Here is a 23579-nt window from a genome sequence, read left to right as displayed (position 1 = left end):
CGAGCGGTTTGCTGATGTCAACGTTCTGAACAGAATGCCCCATGTTGGCGATGGGGTTATGGTATGGGCAGGCATAAGTTGTGGACAACGGACAATTGCATTTTATCGATTGGCATAAATACAGTGACGAGATCCTTAGGCCCATTGTGAGGCCCATTTTTTAAGGTACTGTATCTGTGACTAACAGATGCTTATCTGTATTCCCAGTCATGTGAAATCCATAGATTTGGGCCTAATTTATTTATTTCAATTGACTGATTTCCTCATATGAACTGTAACGCAGTAAAATCTTTGAAATTGTTGCATGTTGCGTTCATATTTTTGTTCAGAATAATTATGGTGAGCTCTTCAGAGTTCAGACATGTAACCATGCTGACGCTAGTGGTCATGAAAAGGAACGCATCATCAGTATTCCTTTTAGCTATGGGTAACCCAGTGTTCCTATATTGTGTCAGATATATGGAGGGTTGAATGGACCACTGGACTATAGAGAAACAAGGGCCTATACAAGACCAACTACAGAAATGAGACCAAATCTATCTGTGAAAGCACTACGCAAGATCCACTGGTCCATGCTCACCCGGAGGCTCTCTACTTACAACACCAAATCTGAAACATGTAACCTTGTTGTTATTCTACCAAAATAACAATCATGGAAGTGTCTTGAGTTACTCCATGATTCTTATTAAGCTTTATAAGGGAATGACATGGCCTAGGCTACCTGTTATTTACACAAGGCATTCATGATAATTTTCACAGATACTGTACTACACATATGCTAGGCTACATCCTAAAAAATTATTGCTGCCTGATTGTTTAACCCCATCAGTCCCGAGACCCCAGCAAAAATCGGCTTTTCATTTATCTGACTCATTTATCTGCATGTCAAGCCCTTATATTTAGCTTCACAATTAAGTGTTTTAACATTTTATTTTCAGGACAACCAGGGCTACAAGTAGAACTCAAAACAATTTGACATAAACAATTGACAAACGTCAATTTAAAAAATAAGGTCAGCCAAAGCAAAAACCTGATAAAAATGAATTTATATGAATGCTGTAAGTACAGAAATTGTTTGCTCAGTAGAAAATGAATATCCAACTAGTCAGTTACAATTGTGTGGAGTTTGTGACAGCAACTATGTGAGCTTATTACAACAGGAATGTCCACCAGAGCTGTTGCCAGAGAATTGAATGTTCATTTCTCTACCAAAGTCATTTTAGATTATTTGTTAGTAGGTCCAACAGGCCTCACAACAGCAGACCACGTGTAACCATATCAGCCCAGGACCTCCACATCTGGCATTTTCACCTGCGGGATCGTCTGAGACCAGCCACCCAGATAGCTGATGAAACTGAGGAGTATTTCTGTCTGTAATAAAGCCCTTTTGTGGGGAAAAAACTCATTCCGTGGGCCAGTCTCCCAAGTGGGTGGGCCTATGCCCTCCCAGGCCCACCCATGGCTATGCCCCTGCCCAGTCATGTGAAATCCATAGATTAGGGCCTAATTATTTTTTTTGCAATTTACTGATTTCCTTATATGAACTGTAACTCAGTAAAATCGTTGAAATTGTTGCATTTATATTTATGTTCAGTATAGATTCTACAGACCCTACTGAGTATTCCCAACCCCACTTTTACATTGGCACATAATACTTTTTTTTCTCTCTTTAAGCCAATATGTAATTTAAAGGCGTATTACATTGGGGGCATTTATTTAACTTTGGAAATTATTTTGTATATACAGTATATCGTGATACAATAAAGGTTAATGACACGTTCTACTATTACAAGTTGAACTTTTATTTTGAAAACTTTAGAAATGTCGTGACCCGGAAGTACCTTTTTAATGTTGCTGACGAAATGCTGGTGTAAGGAAGTGCACAGTAAATCGGATAATGATTTAGCCAGTTAGCTACAATGATGCTATTTCAAATGTTAACAGTAAGTTCTACTACGCATATATTTTAGTAGTAACTTAACAATAGTCGTTAGTTTGGTTGACTAATCTTTTTTTGCCGTTAAAACCGCTTGAGTTAATTGTTAGCTAGCTAGTATGGCTTGAAATGTTGGGATTTTTAACGAATGGCTACCTGCTAGTCGAATGCTTGCTAGCCTAGGTAACTAGCTAGCGAGCTATTATTGTAACAAGCTACTGTACTCGTTACACACTGTCGTCGCCAGCAGGTAGCTAACTAGCTAGCTAAGTTATTTCACAAGAGATAAGTTAAAGTTAACCAATTGTTATACTAGTAGAGCCAGTGGTTAAGGAACTTGTGAACGTACGTAGCTAGGTAACTAACTAACGTTAGGCCTGGCTTGTTAGCAAACTAACGTTAGATAGATAGCTAAGTTAGCTAGTTGTTTTGTGTTAGTTTGTTAGTGTATGTTAGCGTTAGTCAAGGTGTGTAGTCAAGACCTTGTTCCCTACAACTAGCTAACTAATTGGTGGTAGTTACTAATGCAGAATTGATCTTAGGTGAGTTAACTACTTTATTTGTTCCCAATAAATATTGACAAATAAATAGGCTATAGCCTATCGTTAGGTTCAGGATAACACAGAGACCGATCAAATCACATTTTCAAATCAAATTGTATTTGTCACATGCACCGAATAGAACAGGTGTAGACCTTACGATGAAATGCTTACTTACAAGCCCTTAACCAACAATGCAGTTTTAAGAAAAATAAGTGTTAAGTAAAAAATAGATAACTTAAAAATAACTAAAGATTAGCAGTAAAATAACAGTAGCGAGGCTATAGCCAATGGGGTACCGGTACAGAGTCAGGAGTCAGTGTGCGGGAGCACAGGTTAGCCGAGGTAATACACTACCAGTCAAAAGTTTGGACACCAACTCATTCAAGGGTTTTTCTTTATTTTTAAAAAATTTTACATTGTAGAATAATAGTGAAGACATCAAAACTATGAAATAACACATATGGAATCATGTAGTAAACAAAAGTATTAAACAAATCAAAATATGTTTTATATTTGAGATTCTTCAAATAGCCACCCTTTGCCTTGATGACAGCTTTGCACACTCTTGGCATTCTCTCAACCAGCTTCACATGGAATGCTTTTCCAACAGTCTTGAAGGAGTTCCCACATATGCTGAGCACTTGTTGGCTGCTTTTCCTTCACTCTGCCATCTGACTCATCCCAAACCATCTCAACTGTGTTGAGGTCGGGGGATTGTGGAGGCCAGGTCATCTGATGCAGTACTCCATCACTCTCCTTCTTGGTAAAATAGCCCTTACACAGCCTGGAGGTGTGTTTGGTCATTGTCCTGTTGAAAAACAAATGATAGTCCCAGTAAGCCCAAACCAGATGGGATGGCGTATCGCTGAAGAATGCTGTGGTAGCCATGCTGGTTAAGTGTGCCTTGAATTCTAAATAAATCACAGACAGTGTCACCAGCAAAGCACCCCCACACCATAACACCTCCTCCTCCATGCTTTACGGTGGGAACTACACATGCGGAGATCATCCGTTCACCCACACACGTCTCACAAAGACACAGCGGTTGGAACCAAAAATCACAAATTTGGACTCCAGACCAAAGGACAAATTTCCACCGGTCTAATGTCCATTACTCGTGTTTCTTGGCCCAAGCAGGTCTCTTATTCTTATTGGTGTCCTTTAGTAGTGGTTTCTTTGCAGCAATTTGACCATAAAGGCCTGATTCACACAGTCCCCTCTGAACAGTTGATGTTTAGATGTGTCTGTTACTTGAACTCTGTGAAGCATTTATTTGGGCTGCAATTTCTGAGGCTGGTAACTCTAATGAACTTATCCTCTGCAGCAGAGGTAACTCTGGGTCTTCTATTCCTGTGGCGGTCTTCATGAGAGCCAGTTTCATCATAGCGCTTGATGGTTTTTGCGACTGCACTTGAAGAAACGTTCAAAGTTCTTGAAATGTTCCGGCTTGACTGACCTTAATGTCTTAGAGTAATGATGGACTGATGTTTCTCTTTGCTAATTTGAGCTGTTCTTGCCATAATATGGACTTGGTCTTTTACCAAATAGGGCTATCTTCTGTATACCACCCCTACCTTGTCACAACACAACTGATTGGCTCAAACGCATTAAGAAGGAAAGAAATTCAACAAATTAACTTTTAAGAAGGCACACCTGTTAATTTAAATGCATTCCAGGTGATTACCTCATAAAGCTGGTTGAAAGAATGTCAAGCATGTGCAAAGCTGTCATCAAGGCAAAGGGTGGCTATTTGAAGAATCTCAAATAGTGTTTTTCCAAGATGGCGTAGTAGTGCGGTCGTGTGTTGTGTCCTCGTGTAAATAGCCATTAAAAAAAATAAAAAAAATATTCGTATATATTTCTCTATCTCACTTTCCATCCTTTAACTAAATATACTTTCCTGCAACCCGCCTCACCCAATGTGGAATGGATTCTATTATTTCTTTATTTTTATCAAGAACCTACGGCTGAAACTAGCCAGCTAACTAGCTACTTGCTATTAGCCACCGTTAGCGGTCTTCACCACTGTCTGTGGCCTGCGCTACCTACCAGCCAGCTCTAGCCTGGACAATTATCGGCCAGTCTGCACAGCGTACTATCGACCCAGAGCATATCGGATTTTCTGCCGGAATCACTGAACCACTGGACCCTATCACCGGACCATCGCAACTAGCGATCGAATGTTATTGTTGGCTAATCAACAGCCGTGCCTCCTGCTCGCCTGTGCTTTAGCAGCCTACGATCTGCTCCCGGACTTACTTAGTGCTGTTCACTGGACCTTATGATCACTCAGCTACACAGCTAATGCCTGCTGGACTGTTCCTTTACACGGTACCCCATCCTGTTTATCTGTTTAGCCTCAGCCCAAACTTTCGTCGCCAATACCAGTTGTTGTCTTAGCCCTCTCGAATAACACCTGTGATTGCGTTATGCCTCTCTCCCATGTCAATATGCCTAGCCTATTGCTGTTTGGGTTAGTTCTTATTATACAATTTCACTGTAGAGCCCCAAGTTAAGCTCAACCAGCCTCAGAGTGCTCCTTTGTCCCACCCCCCATACACGCGGAGACCGGCTCAATCGGTACCTCCAGTGATGCTAACTCTTTCATAGTTACCTAATGCTTAGGTGTACCTCCACTGTACTCATATCCTTCCAGATCCTTGTCTGTACATAATGCCCTGAATCTATTCTACAACGCCTGGAAATCTGCCCCCTTTCTCTGTACCCAAAGCACTAGAAGACCAGTTCTTAAAGCCTTTAGCCGTATCCCTATTCTATTCCTCCTCTGTTCCTCTGGTGATGTAGAGGTTAACCCAGGCCCTGCAGCCCCCAGTATCACTCCTACCCCCCAGGCGCTATCATTTGTTGACTTCTGTAACCGTAAAAGCCTTGGTTTCTTGCATGTTAACATCAGAAGTCTCCTCCCCAAATTTGAGTTATTCACTGTGTTAGCACATTCTGCCATCCCTGATGTTCTAGCAGTGTCTGAATCTTGGCTTAGGTAGTCCACCAAAAATTCAGAAATGTCCATTCCGAACTACAACATTTTCCGTCTAGATAGAACTGCCAAAGGGGGCGGAGTTGCAATCTACTGTAGAGAGAGCCTGCAGAGCTCTATCATACTATCCAGGTCTGTGCCCAAACAGTTTGAGCTTCTACTTCTAAAAATCCACCTTTCCAGAAATAAGTCTCTCACTGTTGCCGCTTGCTACAGACCCCCCTCAGCCCCAGTTGTGCCCTGGACACCATATGTGAATTGCTTGCCCCCCATCTATCCTCAGAGTTCGTACTGCTTGGTGACCTAAACTGGGATATGCTTAACATCCCGGCCGTCCTACAGTCTAAACTAGATGCCCTCAATCTCACACAAATTATCAAGGAACCTACCAGGTACAACCCTAAATCCGTAAACATGGGCACCCTCATAGATATAATCCTGACTAATATACCCTCTAAATACACCTCCGCTGTCTTCAACCAGGATCTCAGAGATCACTGCCTCATTGCCTGCGTCCGTAATGGGTCCGCAGTTTAACGACCACCCCTCATCACTGTCAAACGCTCCCTAAAACACTTCAGCGAGCAGGACTTTCTAATTGACCTGGCCCGGGTATCCTGGATGGATATTGACCTCATTCCATCAGTAGAGGATGCCTGGATGTTCTTCAAAAGTGCTTTCCTCTCCATCTTAAATAAGCATGCCCCATTCAAAAAAATTCAGAACTAAGAACAGATATAGCCCCTGGTTCACCCCCAGACTTGACTGCCCTTGACCAGCACAAAAACATCCTTTGGCGTACTGCATTAGCATCGAACAGCCACGCGATATGCAACTTTTCAGGGAAGTCAGGAACCAATATACACAATCAGTTGAGAAAGCAAAGGCTAGCTATTTTAAACAGAAATTTGCATCCTGTAGCACTAACTCCAAAAAGTTTTGGGACACTGTAATATCCATGGAGAATAAGAGCACCTCCTCCCAACTACCCACTGCACTGAGGCTAGGAAACACTGCCGCGGTCATCCCCCTCTTCAAAGGGGGTGACACTCTAGATCCAAACTGTTACAGACCTATATCCATCCTGCCCTGCCTTTCGAAAGTATTTGAAAGCCAAGTTAACAAACAGATCACCGACCATTTCGAATCCCACTGTACCTTCTCCGCTATGCAATCTGGATTCCGAGCTGGTCATGGGTGCACCTCAGCCACGCTCAAGGTCCTAAACGATATAATAACCGTAATCGATAAAAGACAGTACTGTGCAGCCGTCTTCATCGACCTGGCCAAGGCTTTTGACTCTGTCAACCACCGCATTCTTATTGGCAGACTAATTAGCCTTGGTTTCTCAAATGACTGCCTCGCCTGGTTCACCAACTACTTCTCAGATAGAGTTCAATGTGTCAAATCGGAGGGCCTGTTGTCTGGACCTCTGGCAGTCTCTATGGGGGTGCCACAGGGTTCAATTCTCGGGCCGACTCTATTCTCTGTGTATATCAATGATGTCGCTCTTGCTGCTGGTGACTCTCAGATCCACCTCTACGCGGACGACACCATTTTGTATACATCTGGCCCTTCATTGGACACTGTGTTAACAAACCTCCAAACGAGCTTCAATGCCATACAACACTCCTTCCGTGGCCCCCAAATGCTCTTAAACGCTAGTAAAACTAAATGCATGCTCTTCAATCGAATGCTGCTTGCACCCGCCCGCCCGACTAGAATCACTACTCTCGGCGGGTCTGACTTAGAATATGTGGACAACTACAAATACCTAGGTGTCTGGTTAGACCGTAAACTCTCCTTCCAGACTCACATTAAGCATCTCCAATTCAAAGTTAAATCTAGAATCAGCTTCCTTTTTCGCAACAAAGCCTCCTTCACTCCTGCTGCTAAACATGCCCTCGTAAAACTGAATATCCTACCGATCCTTGACTTCGGCGATGTCATTTACAAAATAGCATCCAACACCCTACTCAGCAAATTGGATGTAGTCTATCACAGTGCCATCCGTTTTGTCACCAAAGCCCCATATACTACCCACCACTGTGACCTGTACGCTCTCGTTGGCTGGCCCTCACTACATATTCGTTGCCAAACCCACTGGCTCCAGGTCATCTATAAAACACTTCTAGTCAAATCCCCGCCTTATCTTAGATAATTGGTCACCATAGCGACACCCACCCGTAGTATGCGTTCCAGCAGGTATATCTCACTGGTCATCCCCAAAGCCAACACCTCCTTTGGCCGCCATTCCTTCCAGTTCTCTGCTGCAAATGACTGGAACGAACTGCAAACATCTCTGAAGCTGGAGACACTTATCTCCCTCACTAACTTTAAGCATCAGTTGTCAGAGCAGCTTACCGATCACTGCACCTGTACACAGCCCATCTGTAATTAGCCCACCCAACTACCTCATCCCCATATTGTTATTTACGTTATTTATTTTGCTCATTTGCACCCCAGTATCTCTATTTGCACATCATCTTCTGCACATCTATCATTCCAGTGTTAATACTCAATTGTAATTATTTTGCACTATGGCCTATTTATTGCCTTACCTCCATAACTTACTACATTAGCACACACTGTATATAGATTTTCTGTTGTGTTATTGACTGTACATTTTGTTTTTGTTTATTCCATATGTAACTCTGTGTTGTTGTTTTCATCGCACTGCTTTGCTTTATCTTGGCCAGGTCGCAGTTGTAAATGAGAACTTGTTCTCAACTGGCTTACATGGTTAAATAAAGGTGAAATAGAAGAAGAGAAAAAAATATATATATATAATATATTTTGATTTGTTTAACACTTTTGGGGTTACTACATGATTCCATACGTGTTATTTCATAGTTTTAATGTCTTCACTATTATTCTACAATGTAGAAAATAGTCAAATTAATGAAGAACTTTGGAATGAGTAGGTGTGTCCAAACCTTTGACTGGTAGTGTATGTGCATGTAGGTAGAGTTAAAGTGACTACGCATGGATAATAAACAGAGAGGAGCAGTAGCGTAAAAGAGGGGGTTGGGTGTAGCCATTTGGGTAGCTGTTCAGGAGTCTTATGGCTTGGGGGTAGAAGCTGTTAAGAAGCCTTTTGGACCTAGACTTGGCGCTCCGTTACCGCTTGCCGTGTGGTAGCAGAGAGAACAGTCTATGACTATGGTGGCTGGAGTCTTTGACAATTTCTTTGGCCTTCCTCTGACACTGCCTGGTATAAAGGTCCTGGATGGTAGGAAGCTTGACCCCTGTGATGTACTGGGCCGTACGCACTACCCTCTGTAGTGCCTTGCGGTCGGAGGCCGAGCAGTTGCCATACCAGGCAGTGATGCAACTAGTCAGGATGCTCTCGATGGTGCAGCTGTATAACATTTTGAGGATCTGAGGACCCATGCCAAATCTTTTCAGTCTCCTGACGGGGATAAGGCTTTGTCGTGCCCTCTTCACAATTGTCTTGGTGTGTTTGGACCATGATAGTTTGTTGGTGATGTGGACACCAAGGAACTTGAAGCTCTCAACCTGCTCCACTACAGCCCCGTTGATGGGAATGAGGGCATGCTCAGTCCTCTTTTTCCTGTAGTCCACAATCATCTCCTTTGTCTTGATCACGTTGAGGGAGAGGTTGTTATCCTGGCACCACATGGCCAGGTCTCTGACCTCCTCCCTATAGGCTGTCTCATCGTTGTCGGTGATCAGGCCTACCACTGTTGTGTCGTCGGCAAACTTAATGATGGTGTTGGAGTTGTGCCTGGCCATGCAGTCATGGGTGAACAGGGAGTACAGGAGTGGACAGAGCACGCACCCTTGAGGGGCCCCCGTGTTGAGGATCAGCGTAGCAGATATGTTGTTACATACCCTTACTACCTGGGGGCTGCCTGTCAGGAATTCCAGGAACCAGTTGCAGAGGGTCCTTAGCTTAGTGATGAGCTTTGAGGGCACTATGGTGTTGAACGCTGAGTTGTAGTCAATCAATAGCATTCTCACATTGGTGTTCCTTTTGTCAAGGTGGGAAAGGGCAGTGTGGAGTGCAATAGAGATTGCATCATCTGTGGATCTGTTGGGGTGGTATGCAAATTGGAGTGGGTCTAGGGTTTCTGGGATAATGGTGTTGTGAGCCATGACCAGCCTTTCAAAGCACTTCATGGCTACAGACGTGAGTGCTACGGGTCGGTAGTCATTTAGGCAGGTTACCCTTAGTGTTCTTGGGCACAGGGACTATGGTGGTCTGCTTGAAACGTGTTGGGATTACAGACAGTCAGGGACAGGTTGAAAATGTCAGTGAAGACACTTGCCAGTTGGTCAGCGCATCACACCACATAGCAGGACTTTTGACCCCACAGTTGTCATGACTGTTGTTTGAATGTACAAGACAAGTACGCATAATTGCGGCTTTTTTTTAAACCAGTCAGGTCAGTTAAGAACAAATTCTAATTTACAATGATGGCTTGGCAAGTGTGGCGCTAAATAAAATAAAACGTAGTCTAGAAGTACAGTAAGAAGACAAGAAGAACATCAAGGCAACAACAAATAGACAACCAGTGGTTTAACGTACTTAAGTGAAAACATTGGTGGAAAAAGTACCCAATTGTCATACTTGAGTAAAAGTAAAGATACCTTAATAGAAAATGAATCAAGTAAAAGTCACCCAGTAAAATACTACTTGAGTAAAAGTCTAAAAGTATTTGGTTTTAAATATACTTAAGTATCAAATGTAATTGCTAAAATATACTTCAGTATCAAAAGTAAACGTGTAAAGTATAAGTTGTCAAAATATACATAGTACATATACCCAAAATAACTACTTAAGTAGTACTTTAAAGTGCTTTACACAACTAGGGAAAAATACTTTAACATTGGATTCTTCAATTTCTTCTGCATCCGTTGGTATCAATCATTGTCCTGGAAAGAAACATTATAGTTGAAAAAAGTGATTTTGCAAGCATTTGGCATTGTGGAGTGGAGCTTTATTCTTACATCAGTGTTTACCAAACTCGGTCCTGGGGCCCCCCGCGTGGGTGCACATTTTGTTTTTTGTCCTAGCACTACACAGCTGATTAAAATAATCAACTCATCATTAAGCTTTGATTATTTGAAACAGCTGTGTAGTGCTAGGGCAAAAACATACACCCTTTGGGGTCCCCAGGATCGAGTTTGGGAAACCCTGACTTCTGCTTACCTTCAAAATTATTCGTCAATCATAATTTATTCGGGCCGTGTCTTTTTTTACACAATTTTCTGTAGAGTAAATGGCTTGAGCTACAAATTATTTAAAGCTATTCATGAAAAGCTCTCACAAACACGCATGTGTAACATGTTTTGCTCTATGATGCTCACAAGCTACAAAAGAGTCATTAGAAGGTAAGGGGTTCATCTACATAGAAGATAATTGGAAATTCCAGGAGATAGTGTCTGTAATACTGTAATAAGCTCATATAGTTGCTGTCACAAACTCCGAACTCCACACAGTTGTTACTGACTAGTTGGATATTAATTTTCCACTGAGCAAACAATTTCTGTACTTACAGCAATCATATAAATTCATTTTTATCTGGTTTTTGCTTTGGGGGACCTTATTTTTTAATAACTGTTTACGTCAAATTGTTTTGAGTTCTACTTGTAGCCCTGGTCCTGAAAATAAAATGGTAAAACTCTTAATTGTAAGGCTAAATATAAGGGCTGGACATTCAGATAAATGAAAAGCCGATTTTTGCTGGGGTCTCGGGACTGATAGGGTTAAACAATCAGGCAGCAATACTTTTCTGTGAAAATGATCATGAATGCCTTGTGTAAATAACAGGTAGGCTTGCCCATGTCATTCCCTTATAAAGCTTAATAAGAATCATGGATTAACTCAAGACACTTCCATGATTGTTATTTTGGTAGAATAACAACAAGGTTACATGTTTCAGATTTGGTGTTGTAAGTAGAGAGCCTCCGGGTGAGCATGGACCAGTGGATCTTGCGTAGTGCTTTCACAGATAGATTTGGTCTCATTTCTGTAGTTGGTCTTGTATAGGCCCTTGTTTCTCTATAGTCCAGTGGTCCATTCAACCCTCCATATATCTGACACAATATAGGAACACTGGGTTACCCATAGCTAAAAGGAATACTGATGATGCGTTCCTTTTCATGACCACTAGCATCAGCATGGTTACATGTCTGAACTCTGAAGAGCTCACCATAATTATTCTGAACAAAAATATGAACGCAACATGCAACAATTTCAAAGATTTTACTGAGTTACAGTTCATATGAGGAAATCAGTCAATTGAAATAAATAAATTAGGCCCTAATCTATGGATTTCACATGACTGGGAATACAGATATGCATCTGTTGGTCACAGATACCTTTAAAAAAATGGGCCTCAGGATCTCGTAACGGTATTTTTGTGCATTGAAATTAGCAATCAATAAAATGCAATTGTGTTCGTTGTCCGTAGCTTCTGCCTGCCCATACCATAACCACACCGCCACCATGGGGCACTCTGTTCACAATGTTGACATCAGAAAACCGCTCGCCCACACGACGCTATACACATGGTCTGCGGTTGTCAGGCCGGTTGGATGTACTGCCAAATTCTCTAAAAAGACTGAGGTGGCTTATGGTAGAGAAATGAACATTAAATTATCTGGCAACAGCTCTGGTGGACATTCCTGCAGTCAGCATGCCAATTGCACACTCCCTCAAAACTTGAGACATCTGTGGCATTGTGTTGTGACAAAACTGCACATTTTATTGTCCCCTGCACAAGGTTCACCTGTGTAATGATCATGCTGTTTAATCAGCTTCTTGATATGGTACACCTGTCAGTTGGGATGGCCCGGGATGGCACAAGGTTGGCATGACAATCTAGATACCGATGGTAAAACATTGTCAGTGTAAACTTAAATGACTAAAAACAGATATAAAGTATGTAGAAAAGATAATGGAGCAATATATTTTTATATAAGATCATCTTTGAGAACTAACAGTCACCTAAATTAAAAACTGGACAGTTGGAGAGAATCTAAAATGTAAAAAATGTTGTGGCATGTGGCCCCCATTGATTTTGTTATAACGTTTGAGTCACTCAGATACCGTAAGAACACGGGATAAGCCATGGCAAAATGAAAAAGAATTGCAGGAAATTAGCTTTAAAGCTGATATGTTGTATCTCAGTCACAAGACAAAAATTGTATAATTGCTTTAAAAAAGCAAAATATTGTCTCTGTGGCCAAGAGCCCCCCAATCATTGCAGCTCAAGAACTCAATTCAACTTCCTCTTGGCAAGGAACACCTTCTGTAGCAAGGAACGCCCATGAGCAGTCCGCAGTCAGACCAATCTATCTTAGATGCTTCTATTTTTCTGATGTCATGGAGAAACGTGGTGAATAGTGCAATTTCTGTTTTGAAACAATAGGGGTTTTATTTATGATTGTAACAATCCATAATTGAGTAGACTATGTGCCGTAAGAACTGAACACCTCAGAATGTTGCCTACATCAATGTCATATTTGACTAAGCTCTGGCTAGGCAAACCATTATAGTATGTGTTAGACTGAGCCCCAACTAATCATTTTCCTCCCTCCCCCTTTGTTTTAGGTGCCTAGTCAAACCTTGCCTTAGTGTGGGACCCCCGGCCCGGGTATGGCTCTAATCGAGGGGGTGGGGGACGAGGTCACCCTGCTCTTTGGGGCGGTCCTCCTGCTGCTGGTACTGGTGATTGCCTGGGCCTCCACGCACACGTCTGAGCCCCCCGAACACCTCTTCACCACACCCCCTACAGCCGCCGCCTCCTCTTCAGTCTCTGCCTCCCTCCAGCTCCGGACCGCCCCCTCTGACCAGCACCCAGCTCCCAATAACGTCACCACCAATGACAGCGACAGTCCGGAGTTGCCACCTACCACAACCACTCTGGACAGCCTGACTCCACCTTTGGGGGAGGAAGGTAAGGCAGAGGCGGGAGGACGGATACCTGAGGGGTGTGGAGAAAGAGGAGTAGAGGGGGCAGGTGGAGAGAGCAGCCTTCTGGAAGAAGAGGGGTTGGGCTTCAGGAGGGATGGTCTGAGACACCGAGAGCGGGTTGGAGATGGCCAGGTTGGAGCCGGCCCCTCTCCTTCCCCTTCTTTCCCCACCCCGAGTCCACTAGACAGTGCCTCAAGTGACAGCCACTCCCCAGATGTGGATACTGCTGACGCTGCCGAGAGGAACATGGTCTTGCGTCTTAAGTTCCTCAACGACACAGAGAGGATGGCCCAGGTCAAGCCTGAGGACACCATTGGTTACATCAAAAGGTACCTATTCTTTTGAGGTTTGTATCTATCTATTGAATTTAGCCTATTCATTCATATCAACACTGAGACATACATTCATTTGGTTGGTCTCCTAGTTAAGAGGGCGGCTTACCCATACAAGTAGACATAAACTTCTCCTATTTTGTATTTTATTTAACCTTTATGCAGGGACTTAATGCATTTCACCAGATTTAGCCAAGTGCAAGGCAAACTAATTCCCAACAGATGAATTTGCAGAGCCATCTCACAGCATTCTGTGTCTCCTTATAGACCTTGGGGGTGATGCCACACATGGCAAGGTGTTTCAGGATGCTTTTTAGGCTCACTTATAGCATCAAGGGAATCGGCTTAATAGTCTTCCAAATACTTAGGCAGAAACTAGCCCTCAAGGGATTTGTGGGTTGTAGTTAGATTGTTTGAATATAATCCCTATGGTTAATATTTGGGTAGTGTGTTTACATAGATTCACACTGGTGCCGACCGCTATTGAGGCTGGCAGAGGTGAAGGGGTGGGTGTGTATCAATCAGACCTGCGTTCATAGAACTATATTTCAATTACTTTCAAATACATTAGTAAAAAGTATTTAGATTAGGTTATTTGAAAATAGACCTATATTTAATTGAGTATTGAAATGCATTTAGAAAGTATTGGCAGGCATTTACAACTACATCTATTTGAAGAAGACTAGTTGTTTTTAGCTGTATATTTGAAAATATCCAAAACATGAAAGTGTATTTCCAAATACAAATACTGCTGCTTGTGGCAACATGATACTGCTGAGTCTCATTTGAAGATGGTGTACAATTTATAATGTGGTGCCCTTAACTATGTAGCGTATTTCAAAGTGGGAAACCATTGTTTATCTTTTAGGGTTAGTAAATCTAAGGGACGTTCTATATGAATTAAATCATTCTTTGACCTCACCCTAAAAACCTTCCATACATGTTTGTTCTTGGTAGAAGTGGTCAGAAAGCAACGTTTTGGACCTGAATGCTAAAATATTCAGGAGATAGAGGTGCTAAAAGTTTACCCATCTGCATACCCCACCCTACCATGAAACGTCCATGTCTTCATCACTTGAAAAGAGAAACAATTTAGTTTAATATCATTTGAAAGCTTACAAACAGGGTTGTGAAATTGATACTATTCAGACCCCTTTTTCCACATGTTGTTATGTTACAGCCTTATTCTAAAATTGATTAAATACATGTTTGTCATCAATCTACACACACTACCCCATAATGACAAAGCGAAAACTGGTTTTTAGAACTTTTTACAAATGTAATAAAAAATAAAAAACAGTTATCACATTTACATAAGAATTCAGACCCTTTGCTATGAAAATCTAAATTGAGCTCAGGTGCATCCTGTTTCCATTGATCATCCTTGTGATGTTTCTAAAACTTGATTGGAGTTCAATTGATTGGACATGATTTGGAAAGGCACACACCTGTTTGGAACCACCAAGACTCTTCCTAGAGCTGGCCGCCCGGCCAAACTGAGCATCAGGGGAGAAGGGCCTTGGTCAGGGAGGTGACCAAGAACCCGATGGTCACTCTGACAGAGCTCCACCTTATAGAAGGACAACCATCTCTGCAGCACTCCACAAATCAGGCCTTTATGGTAGTGGCCGGACGGAAGCCACTCCTCAGTAAAAGGCACGACAGCCTGCTTAGAGTTTGCCAAAAGGCACCTAAAGGACTCTCAGACCATGAGAAACAAGATTCTCTGTTCTGATGAAACCAAGATTGAACTCTTTGGCCTGAATGCCAATTGTCACGTCTGGAGGAAACCTGGCACCATCCCTACGGTGAAGCGTGGTGGCAGCATCATGCTGTGGGGATGTTTTTCAGCGGCAGGGACTGGGAGACTAGTCAGGATCGAGGGAAACATAAATTGAGCAAAGTACTTGAAGAAAACCTGCTCCAGAGCCCTCAAGACCTCAGACTGGCCAATGACCCTAAGCACACAGCCAAGACAACGCAGGAGTGACATCGGGACAAGTCTCTGAAGGTCCTTGAGTGGCCCATCCAGAGCCCGGACTTGAGCCCGATCTAACATCTCTGGAGAGTCCTGAAAATAGCTGTGCCGCGACGCTCCCCATCCAACCTGACAGGGCTTGAGAGGATCTGCAGAGAAGAATGGGACAAACTCCCCAAATACAGGTGTACCAAGCTTGTAGCGTCATACCCAAGAAGTCTCAAGGCTGTAATCGCTGCCAAAGGTGCTTCAACAAAATACTGAGTAAAGGGTCTGAATACTTATGTAAATGTAATATTTCAGTTTCTTGTTTTTAATAAATTAGCAAAAATTTATAAAAACCTGTTTTTGCTTTGTCATTATGGGTTATTGTGTGTAGATTGATGAGGGGGGCCGAAACAATTTAATCCATTTTAAAATAAGGCTGTAATGTAACAAAATGTGGAAAAAGTCAAGGGGTTTGAATACTTTCCGAATGCATTGTAAATGTAAATTATCCCAAAACTCATATACTACAAAAAAATAAAAAATAAATTGCATGTGTTGTAGCTCAGACCGTATTTTACTATAGAAAGTTACTGAGGCATGAATATAATACTTCACGAAAAATTATGTTTTGGGGGCATGATCTCTGTGCATCTGTAACTGCGTCTGTAATGAGTTTCATCATTATCCACGATTCATTCATGATTATCCATAATCATGGTAAAATCCACATTAATTTATAAGTGCTCAGAAACATATTCTTATTTACAATAAAAGTAACTCCAAAATGACAATAGATTACTTAACAATTCATTTCTATTGGGCACAACATAATCCCAAACACAACCAAAACAAACTGCAAATGCATCCAACAAGTTTGTAATCATTGTGTGCTAAGAATATGGGATCAAATACTAAACTTTTGACTAAATTTAATACACTAAGTGTATTTGTCCAAACACTTATGACACCTTCAAATGTGGAGACTAGATATATATAGTGCTTTCATTTTTAAACAGTAAATCAGATAGTTATGAAAATACCCTCAAATAAAAGGTGACATTCTGTACTATCACCTGATATAAAACATTTTATGTCAAATACAAAATGCTGGAGTATAGAGCCAAATTTAAAGTTATAGCGTCACTGTGCAAATAAATAAGTAGGGGAGTGTAGCCATTGGTTCTTGAGGAATATAACTTATAAATGTCTCATGAATTTATACTGAACAATTGTATAAACGCAACATGTAAAGTATTCATGAGCTGAAATAAAAGATCCCAGAAGTTTTTCATATGCACAAAAAGTGTATTTATCTCAAATTTTGTGCACAAATTTGTTTACATCCATTACTGGGCATTTCTCCTTTGCCAATATAATCCAGCCACCTGATAGGTGTGGCAAATCAAGCAGCTGATTAAACAGCATGATCATTACATAGGTGCACCTTGTGCTGGAGACAATTAAAGGCCACTTTAAAATGTGCAGTTTTGACACACAACACAATGCCACAGTCTCAAGTTTTGAGGGAGCGTGCAATTGGTATGCTGACTGTCGGAATGTCCACCAGAGCTGTTGCAAGATAATTTAATTTTAATTTCTCTACCATAAGCTGCCTCCAACATCGTTTTAGACAATTTGGCAGTACGTCCAACCGGCCCCACAGACCACTTGTAACCACGCCAGACCAGGACCTCCATATCCGGCTTCTTCACCTGCGGGATCGTCTGAGAATTTGGGTTTGCACAACCAAATAATTTCTGCACAAACTGTCAGAAACCATCTCAGGGAAGCTAATCTGCGTGCTCACCAAGGTCTTGACCTGACTGCAGTTCGGCGTCGAAACCGACTTCAGTGGGAAAATGCTCACCTTTGATGGCCGCTGGGACGCTGGAGAAGTGTGCTCTTCACGGATGAATCCCGGTTTAAACTGTTCCGGGCAGATGGCAGACAGCGAGTATGGCGTTGTGAGTGCGAGCGGTTTGCTGATGTCAACGTTGTGAACAGAGTGCCCCATGGTGGCGGTGGGTTTATGGTATGGGCAGCCATAAGCTACGGACAACGAACGCAATTGCATATTATCAATGGAAATTTGAATGCACAGAGATACCGTGACGAGATCCTGAGGCCCATTGTCGTGCCATTCTTCCACCGCCATCACCTCATGTTTCAGCATGATAATGCACGGCCCCATGTTGCAAGGATCTGTACACAATTCCTGGAAGCTGAACTTTTCCCAGTTCTTCCATGGCCTGCATACTCACCAGATATGTCACCAATTGAGCATGTTTGGGATGCTCTGGATCGACATACGACACAGTGTTCCAGTTCCTGCCAATATCCAGCAACTTCGCACAGCCATTGAAGAGGAGTGGGACAACATCCCACAAGCCACAATCATCAGCCTGATCAACTCTATGCGAAGGAGATGTGTCGTGCTGCATGAGGCAAATGGTGGTAACACCAGATACTGACTGGTTTCTTCTAAATATTTGCATGTTGGAGAAATAAAGTAAATTATAGGCGTTATGGATGTGAATGGACAAGCTTTTTGAGGAGATTGAACATATTAGCAAAAGTCTGAATTTGTAAGGCTTGGGTAAAAACATTGATAGCCATTTCGAAAGGAAAGCTCTGCTGAACACAAAAATTATACATTTGAAAATATTGTAATTTCCAATATCACCTTGGAGAGAAACAACTGTTATGGAAGATATTCCCTTTGTTATGGATGTGAGTGAGTCTGAAATAGACATTCAAGTATTAAAAATGTATATCAAATTTAATTGTATTGGTCACTTACATGTGTTTAGCAGATGTTATTGCAGGTGTAGCGAAATGCTTGTGTTTCTAGCTCCGACAGTGCTGTATATCTAACAAGTAATATCTAACACTTTCACAACATATACCCAATACACACAAATCTAAGTAAAGCAACGCAATTAGGAATATGTAAATATATGCACAAGTAATGTCAGAGCGGCATAGACTAAGATACAGTACAATAGTATAGAATACAGTATATACATATGAGATGAGTAATGCAAGATATGTAAACATTATTAAAGTGACTAGTGTTCCATTTATTAAAGTGGCCAGTGATTTCTAATCGGTATATAGGCAGCAGCCTCTCATGTGCTAGTGATGGCTGTTTAACAGTCTGATGGCCTTGAGATAAAAGCTGTTTTTCAGTCTCTCGGTTCCAGCTTTGATGCACCTGTACTGACCTCACCTTCTGGATGATAGCGGGGTGAACAGGCCGTGACTCGGGTGGTTGTTGTACTTAATTATCTTTTTGGCCTTCCTGTGACATCGGGTGCTGTATGTGTCTTGGAGGGCGGGTAGTTTGCCCCCGGTGATGCGTTGGGCAGACCGCACCACCCTCTGGAGAGCCCTGCGGTTGTGGGCGGTGCAGTTCCCGTACCAGGTGGTGATACAGCCCGACAGGATACTCTCAATTGTGCGTCTGTAAAAGTTTGAGAGGGTTTTAGGTGCCAAGCCAAATTTCTTCAGCTTCCTGAGGTTGAAGAGGCGCTGTTGCGCCTTCTTCACCACACTGTCTGTGTGGGTGGACCATTTGTCACCTTGAACATTTTTCAGCAGAAGGTAAAGTACTTTAGGATTACATCATTACAGGTAGCCTGAATAATACACTGCGTAGGCTAAGGCCAGGCACCACACCCTAATAGGGTCATTTTTACTCTTTACATACACTGAGTGTACAAAACATTACGAACACCTTCCTAATATTGAGTTGCACCCCCCCTTTCCCCTCAGAACAGCCTTAATTAATCGGAGCATGGACTCTACAAGGTGCTAAAAGCGTTCCACAGGGATGTTGGTCCATGTTGACTCCAATGCTTACCACAGTTGTGTCAAGTTGGCTGGATGTCATTTGAGTGGTGGACCATTCTTGATACACACGGGAAACAGCTGAGCATGAAAAACCCAGCAACATTGCAGTTCTTGACACAAACCTGTGTGCCTGGCACCTACCATGCCCCATTCAAAGGCACTTAAATATTTTGTCTTGCCCATTCACCCTCTGAATGGCACACATACACAATCCATGTCTCAATTGTCTCAAGGCTTTAAAATCCTTCCTTAACATGTCTCCTCCCCTTCATCTACACTGATTGAAGTGGATTTAACAAGTGCCATCAATAAGGGATCATAGCTTTCACCTGGTCAGTCTTTCATGGTTAGGACAGGTGTTCATAATGTTTTGTACAATCAGTGTATATCACAATTAACATTAATAATAATAAATAATAATAATATGCCATTTAGCAGACGCTTTTATCCAAAGCGACTTACAGTCATGTGTGCATACATTTTTATGTATGGGTGGTCCCGGGGATCGAACCCACTACCCTGGCGTTACAAGCGCCGTGCTCTACCAATTGAGCTTAATCAGTTGAATGTAGACACAAACTTGAGATTTGCAATAAAATATGCAAATGAGTCAATATACATGTGCCTATACCGCCAATTCAATTGGAGACCATATAAAAACCTTGATGAAAGTTAGTTTTACAGAGAAAGTTTCAAGATTCTTTGCAAAACTGTTTCCTAAAAAACCATTATGGATGTTGTTACATTACCTGTTGCAATCATCCCCCTATCTTTTTATAGGACTGTAGAACTCGCAAATAAAACCCAGGACACTTCAGTGTGGTCTGTATTACTTCATTTTGTTACGTTACAGCCTTATTCTAAAATTGATTAAATCGTTTTTTTCCCTCACCAATCTACACACAATAACCCATAATGACAAAGCAAAAAGTTTTAGGGGGATTTTTGCTAATTTATTAAAATAAAAAATAAAAATTTACTCAGTACTTTGTTGAAGCACCTTTGGCAGCGATTACAGCCTTGAGTCTTCTTGGGTATGACGCTACAAGCTTGGCACACCTTTATTTGGGGAGTTTGTCCCATTCTTCTCTGCAGATCCTCTCAAGCTCTGTCAGGTTGGATGGGGAGCGTCGCTGCACAGCTATTTTCAGGTCTCCAGAGATGTTCGATCGGGATTAAGTCCGGGCTCTGGTTTCAAAATGTTTTACAAAAACTTTTCCTAAAAAAAACATTATGGATGTTGTTACATTGCCTGTTGCAATCATCCCCCTATCTTTTTACAGGACTGTAGAACTCGCAAATAAAACCCAGGACACTTCAGTGTGGTCTGTATTACTTCATTGAGATGTCAACTTCATAACAAACACGGGGGGACAGCTGTGAGTGGAAAAACAAGCTTTGTGAGCCCTTTCCAAAAGCCATGAAATATGATTGACTGAAAAGCCTTATTTGAGACTTCCTACTCTGTAATGGCCAACAGTCATGCAATTTCTTACATAAACTCGTCAAATAAAGCATACGTTCCAACATATAGTTCATTACACCTGCTAGATCCTCTGGGATGAGACCACTCTCGGCAGATGTTGTGCACATATGTTGCATGTGGTCTTCCCGGAGGTCTCCACTCATGAGAGGTTAACCACAATATGAGACTGATGGCGGCCAGCAGAAAACTCCATAGCCTAGCTCTGATGTAACCCATGTCCTTTCTCCCCAACCCCACTTCAGGACCTACTTCGCCGGTCAAGAGCACCAGGTGCGCCTCATCTACCAGGGCCAGCTGCTACAGGACGACGGCCAGACACTGGCCTCGCTAAACCTGGCTGACAACTGCGTCTTGCACTGCCACATCTCCCAGCACGCCACCAGGGCAGCACCAGCAGGGGCCCGGGCTGCCGACCAGGTCCACGTGGCCCTCAACGTGGGCAGCCTCATGGTGCCCCTGTTTGTGCTCATGCTGTCTGTGCTCTGGTACTTCCAGATCCAGTACCGGCAGTTCTTCACCGCGCCCGCCACAGCGTCACTGGTGGGCATCACCATTTTCTTTAGCTTTGTGGCGTTTGGGGTTTATCGCCGCTGAGGTGAGTTTCCCTTTGGGACAAGCCACGTCCCGGATGTTCTTAATGAGCTTAGTTAATTTGCAGTAGTCAAAGTGGCTTCGGATTGTCTCGTTCTATTTATCTGCACTGGTGTGGAATAACTAGACAGACAGCTATTGACTCAGTAGGTGTCCTCTAGACTACCATATTGTGTTTTCACATTAGTGCAGATGAAGGGGAGATGAGGAGGCCATTTTAGACTATTGACATGTACCCTTACTTAGCTCCCCTCCCTTCGTGGTCACTATTCTCTGTGAAACAAGCTTTTTGTTATGTTTTTGTCTCTTTCCTTCACTTTCCTTCCCCAAATGCACCATTCAAGTAAAGAAAAATCTCACACAGATGGATGTGCTATGATGTTTTTGTTTTTTCATGTTTTTTATGTATAGCGATTCTCATTGTGCCTATCCTAATATTAGTTTTTTTCTTATGTATACTGGTATGCAACCGCCTCCAGTTTAGTTGGTGCTTGCCTGTAGATGAGTCTATTTTTGGGGCTTACCCCCTTTTGACTCGAGGCAGGACTTGGACTAGGCCAGAGGACCATTTGTCTGTTTGCCTGTCTGCAGTCTTTCTCACTGCAGTGATGAAGGTTCAACTGCTGTTGTGATGTATGTATGTATGTTGGAACTTAAAGCATAATTTTTGTGTAAAATATGGCTTTTGAAAGCAAAAGATTCAAATTCTATTAAATCATTCTTTTATTTACTATTGGCTTTTGTGTGTGCATCTTTTGTAAAGGTTTTCAATATTGAAATGATGGACAAGGAAACATTGTGTTTGCATCAGTCATTGTTTTTGGGCTTGAAGTTCTTCAATTCAATTTCAATAAAAAATTAATAATATTAACCATTAATTTATTAAAGAAATGGGAGGTTCTCTACGAGTAGAGCAGAGACTGTGCGTAAAGTAGAGAATCTTGCACATGCACAGAAGCTTTGGGACCTTAAGCTGTCGGGAAGAAGGGTCCAGAAAAGTCAGATCGGCAGCCTCGGTTTAAAGTTTATTCTCTCAGAACAAATAATTCTACAGGAGAGGAGGGGGCCCAGTGTGCTCAACTGAGTGCCTCTTCAGAGCAATGAATCCATATCCTCTGTAATGCAAAGTAGGTCAATAAAAGCAAAATCTGAAGTCAAGCACATAAAATGATAACTTTCACTCCTTTCAATATCCTGCCTCAGCAGTTAGTGCTCTCGGAAAGTATTCAGACCCCTTGACTTTTTCCACATTTTGTTACATAACAGCCTTATTCTAAAGTGTATTAAATTGTTTTTTTCCCCTCATCAATCTACACACAATACCCCATAATGACAAAGAAAAAATATTTTTAGAGATTTTAGCAAATGTATTAAAATTAAAAACGGAAATATCACATTTTCATAAGTATTCAGACACTTTACTCAGTACTTTGTTGAAGCACCTTTGGCAGCGATTACAGCTTTGAGTCTTCACCGTAGGGATGGTGCCAGGTTTCCTTCAGACATGACGTTTGGCATTCAGGCCAAATAGTTCAATCTTGGTTTCATCAGACCAGAGAATCTTGTTTCTCCTGGTCTGAGAGTCTTTAGGTGCCTTCTGGCAAACTCCGAGCGGGCAGTTTTTTTTTTTACTGAGGAGTGGCTTCTGTCTGGCCACTCTACCATAAAGGCCTGATTTGTGGAGTGCTGCAGAGATGGTTGTCCTTCTGGAAGATTCTCCCATCTGACAGAGCTCCAGAGTTCCTCTGTTGAGTGACCATCGGGTTCTTGGTCACCTCCCTGACCAAGGCCCTTCTCCCCCGATTGTTCAGTTTGGCTGGTCGGCCAGCTCTAAGTAGAGTCTTGGTGGTTCCAAACTTCTTCCATTTAAGAATGATGGAGGCCACTGTGTTCTTGGGGACCTTCAATGCTGCAGACATTTTTTCTTACCG

At 42.2% G+C, this 23579-nt stretch overlaps 1 protein-coding gene across 1 annotated transcript; it reads left to right on the top strand.

Annotated features, from left to right (window-relative positions):
• Nucleotides 1-1857: 1857 nt before the first annotated feature.
• Nucleotides 1858-22378, top strand: tmub1 (transmembrane and ubiquitin-like domain containing 1). The gene is made up of 3 exons (XM_041870736.1): nucleotides 1858-1943; nucleotides 13059-13750; nucleotides 21300-22378. Exons 2-3 carry the CDS (start codon nucleotides 13104-13106, stop codon nucleotides 21649-21651), a joined length of 999 nt encoding a protein of 332 aa, XP_041726670.1. The 5' UTR covers nucleotides 1858-1943; nucleotides 13059-13103; the 3' UTR covers nucleotides 21652-22378.
• The last annotated feature ends 1201 nt before the right edge of the window (nucleotides 22379-23579 follow it).

The sequence above is a fragment of the Coregonus clupeaformis genome, chromosome 18, assembly GCF_020615455.1.
Source record: "Coregonus clupeaformis isolate EN_2021a chromosome 18, ASM2061545v1, whole genome shotgun sequence".
Lineage (NCBI taxonomy): Eukaryota > Metazoa > Chordata > Actinopteri > Salmoniformes > Salmonidae > Coregonus > Coregonus clupeaformis.
Note: the sequence above shows the minus strand (reverse complement) of the source record. Positions and strands in the feature narration are given on the sequence as shown.

What these genes read in the sequence shown, in the direction of transcription:
- tmub1 (XM_041870736.1), top strand. Translation starts at nt 13,104, where the DNA reads ATGGCTCTAATCGAGGGGGTGGGGGACGAGGTCACCCTGCTCTTTGGG. An exon ending in ACCATTGGTTACATCAAAAG is followed by an intron (nt 13,751 to 21,299) that starts GTACCTATTCTT and finishes ACCCCACTTCAG; the next exon opens with GACCTACTTCGCCGGTCAAG.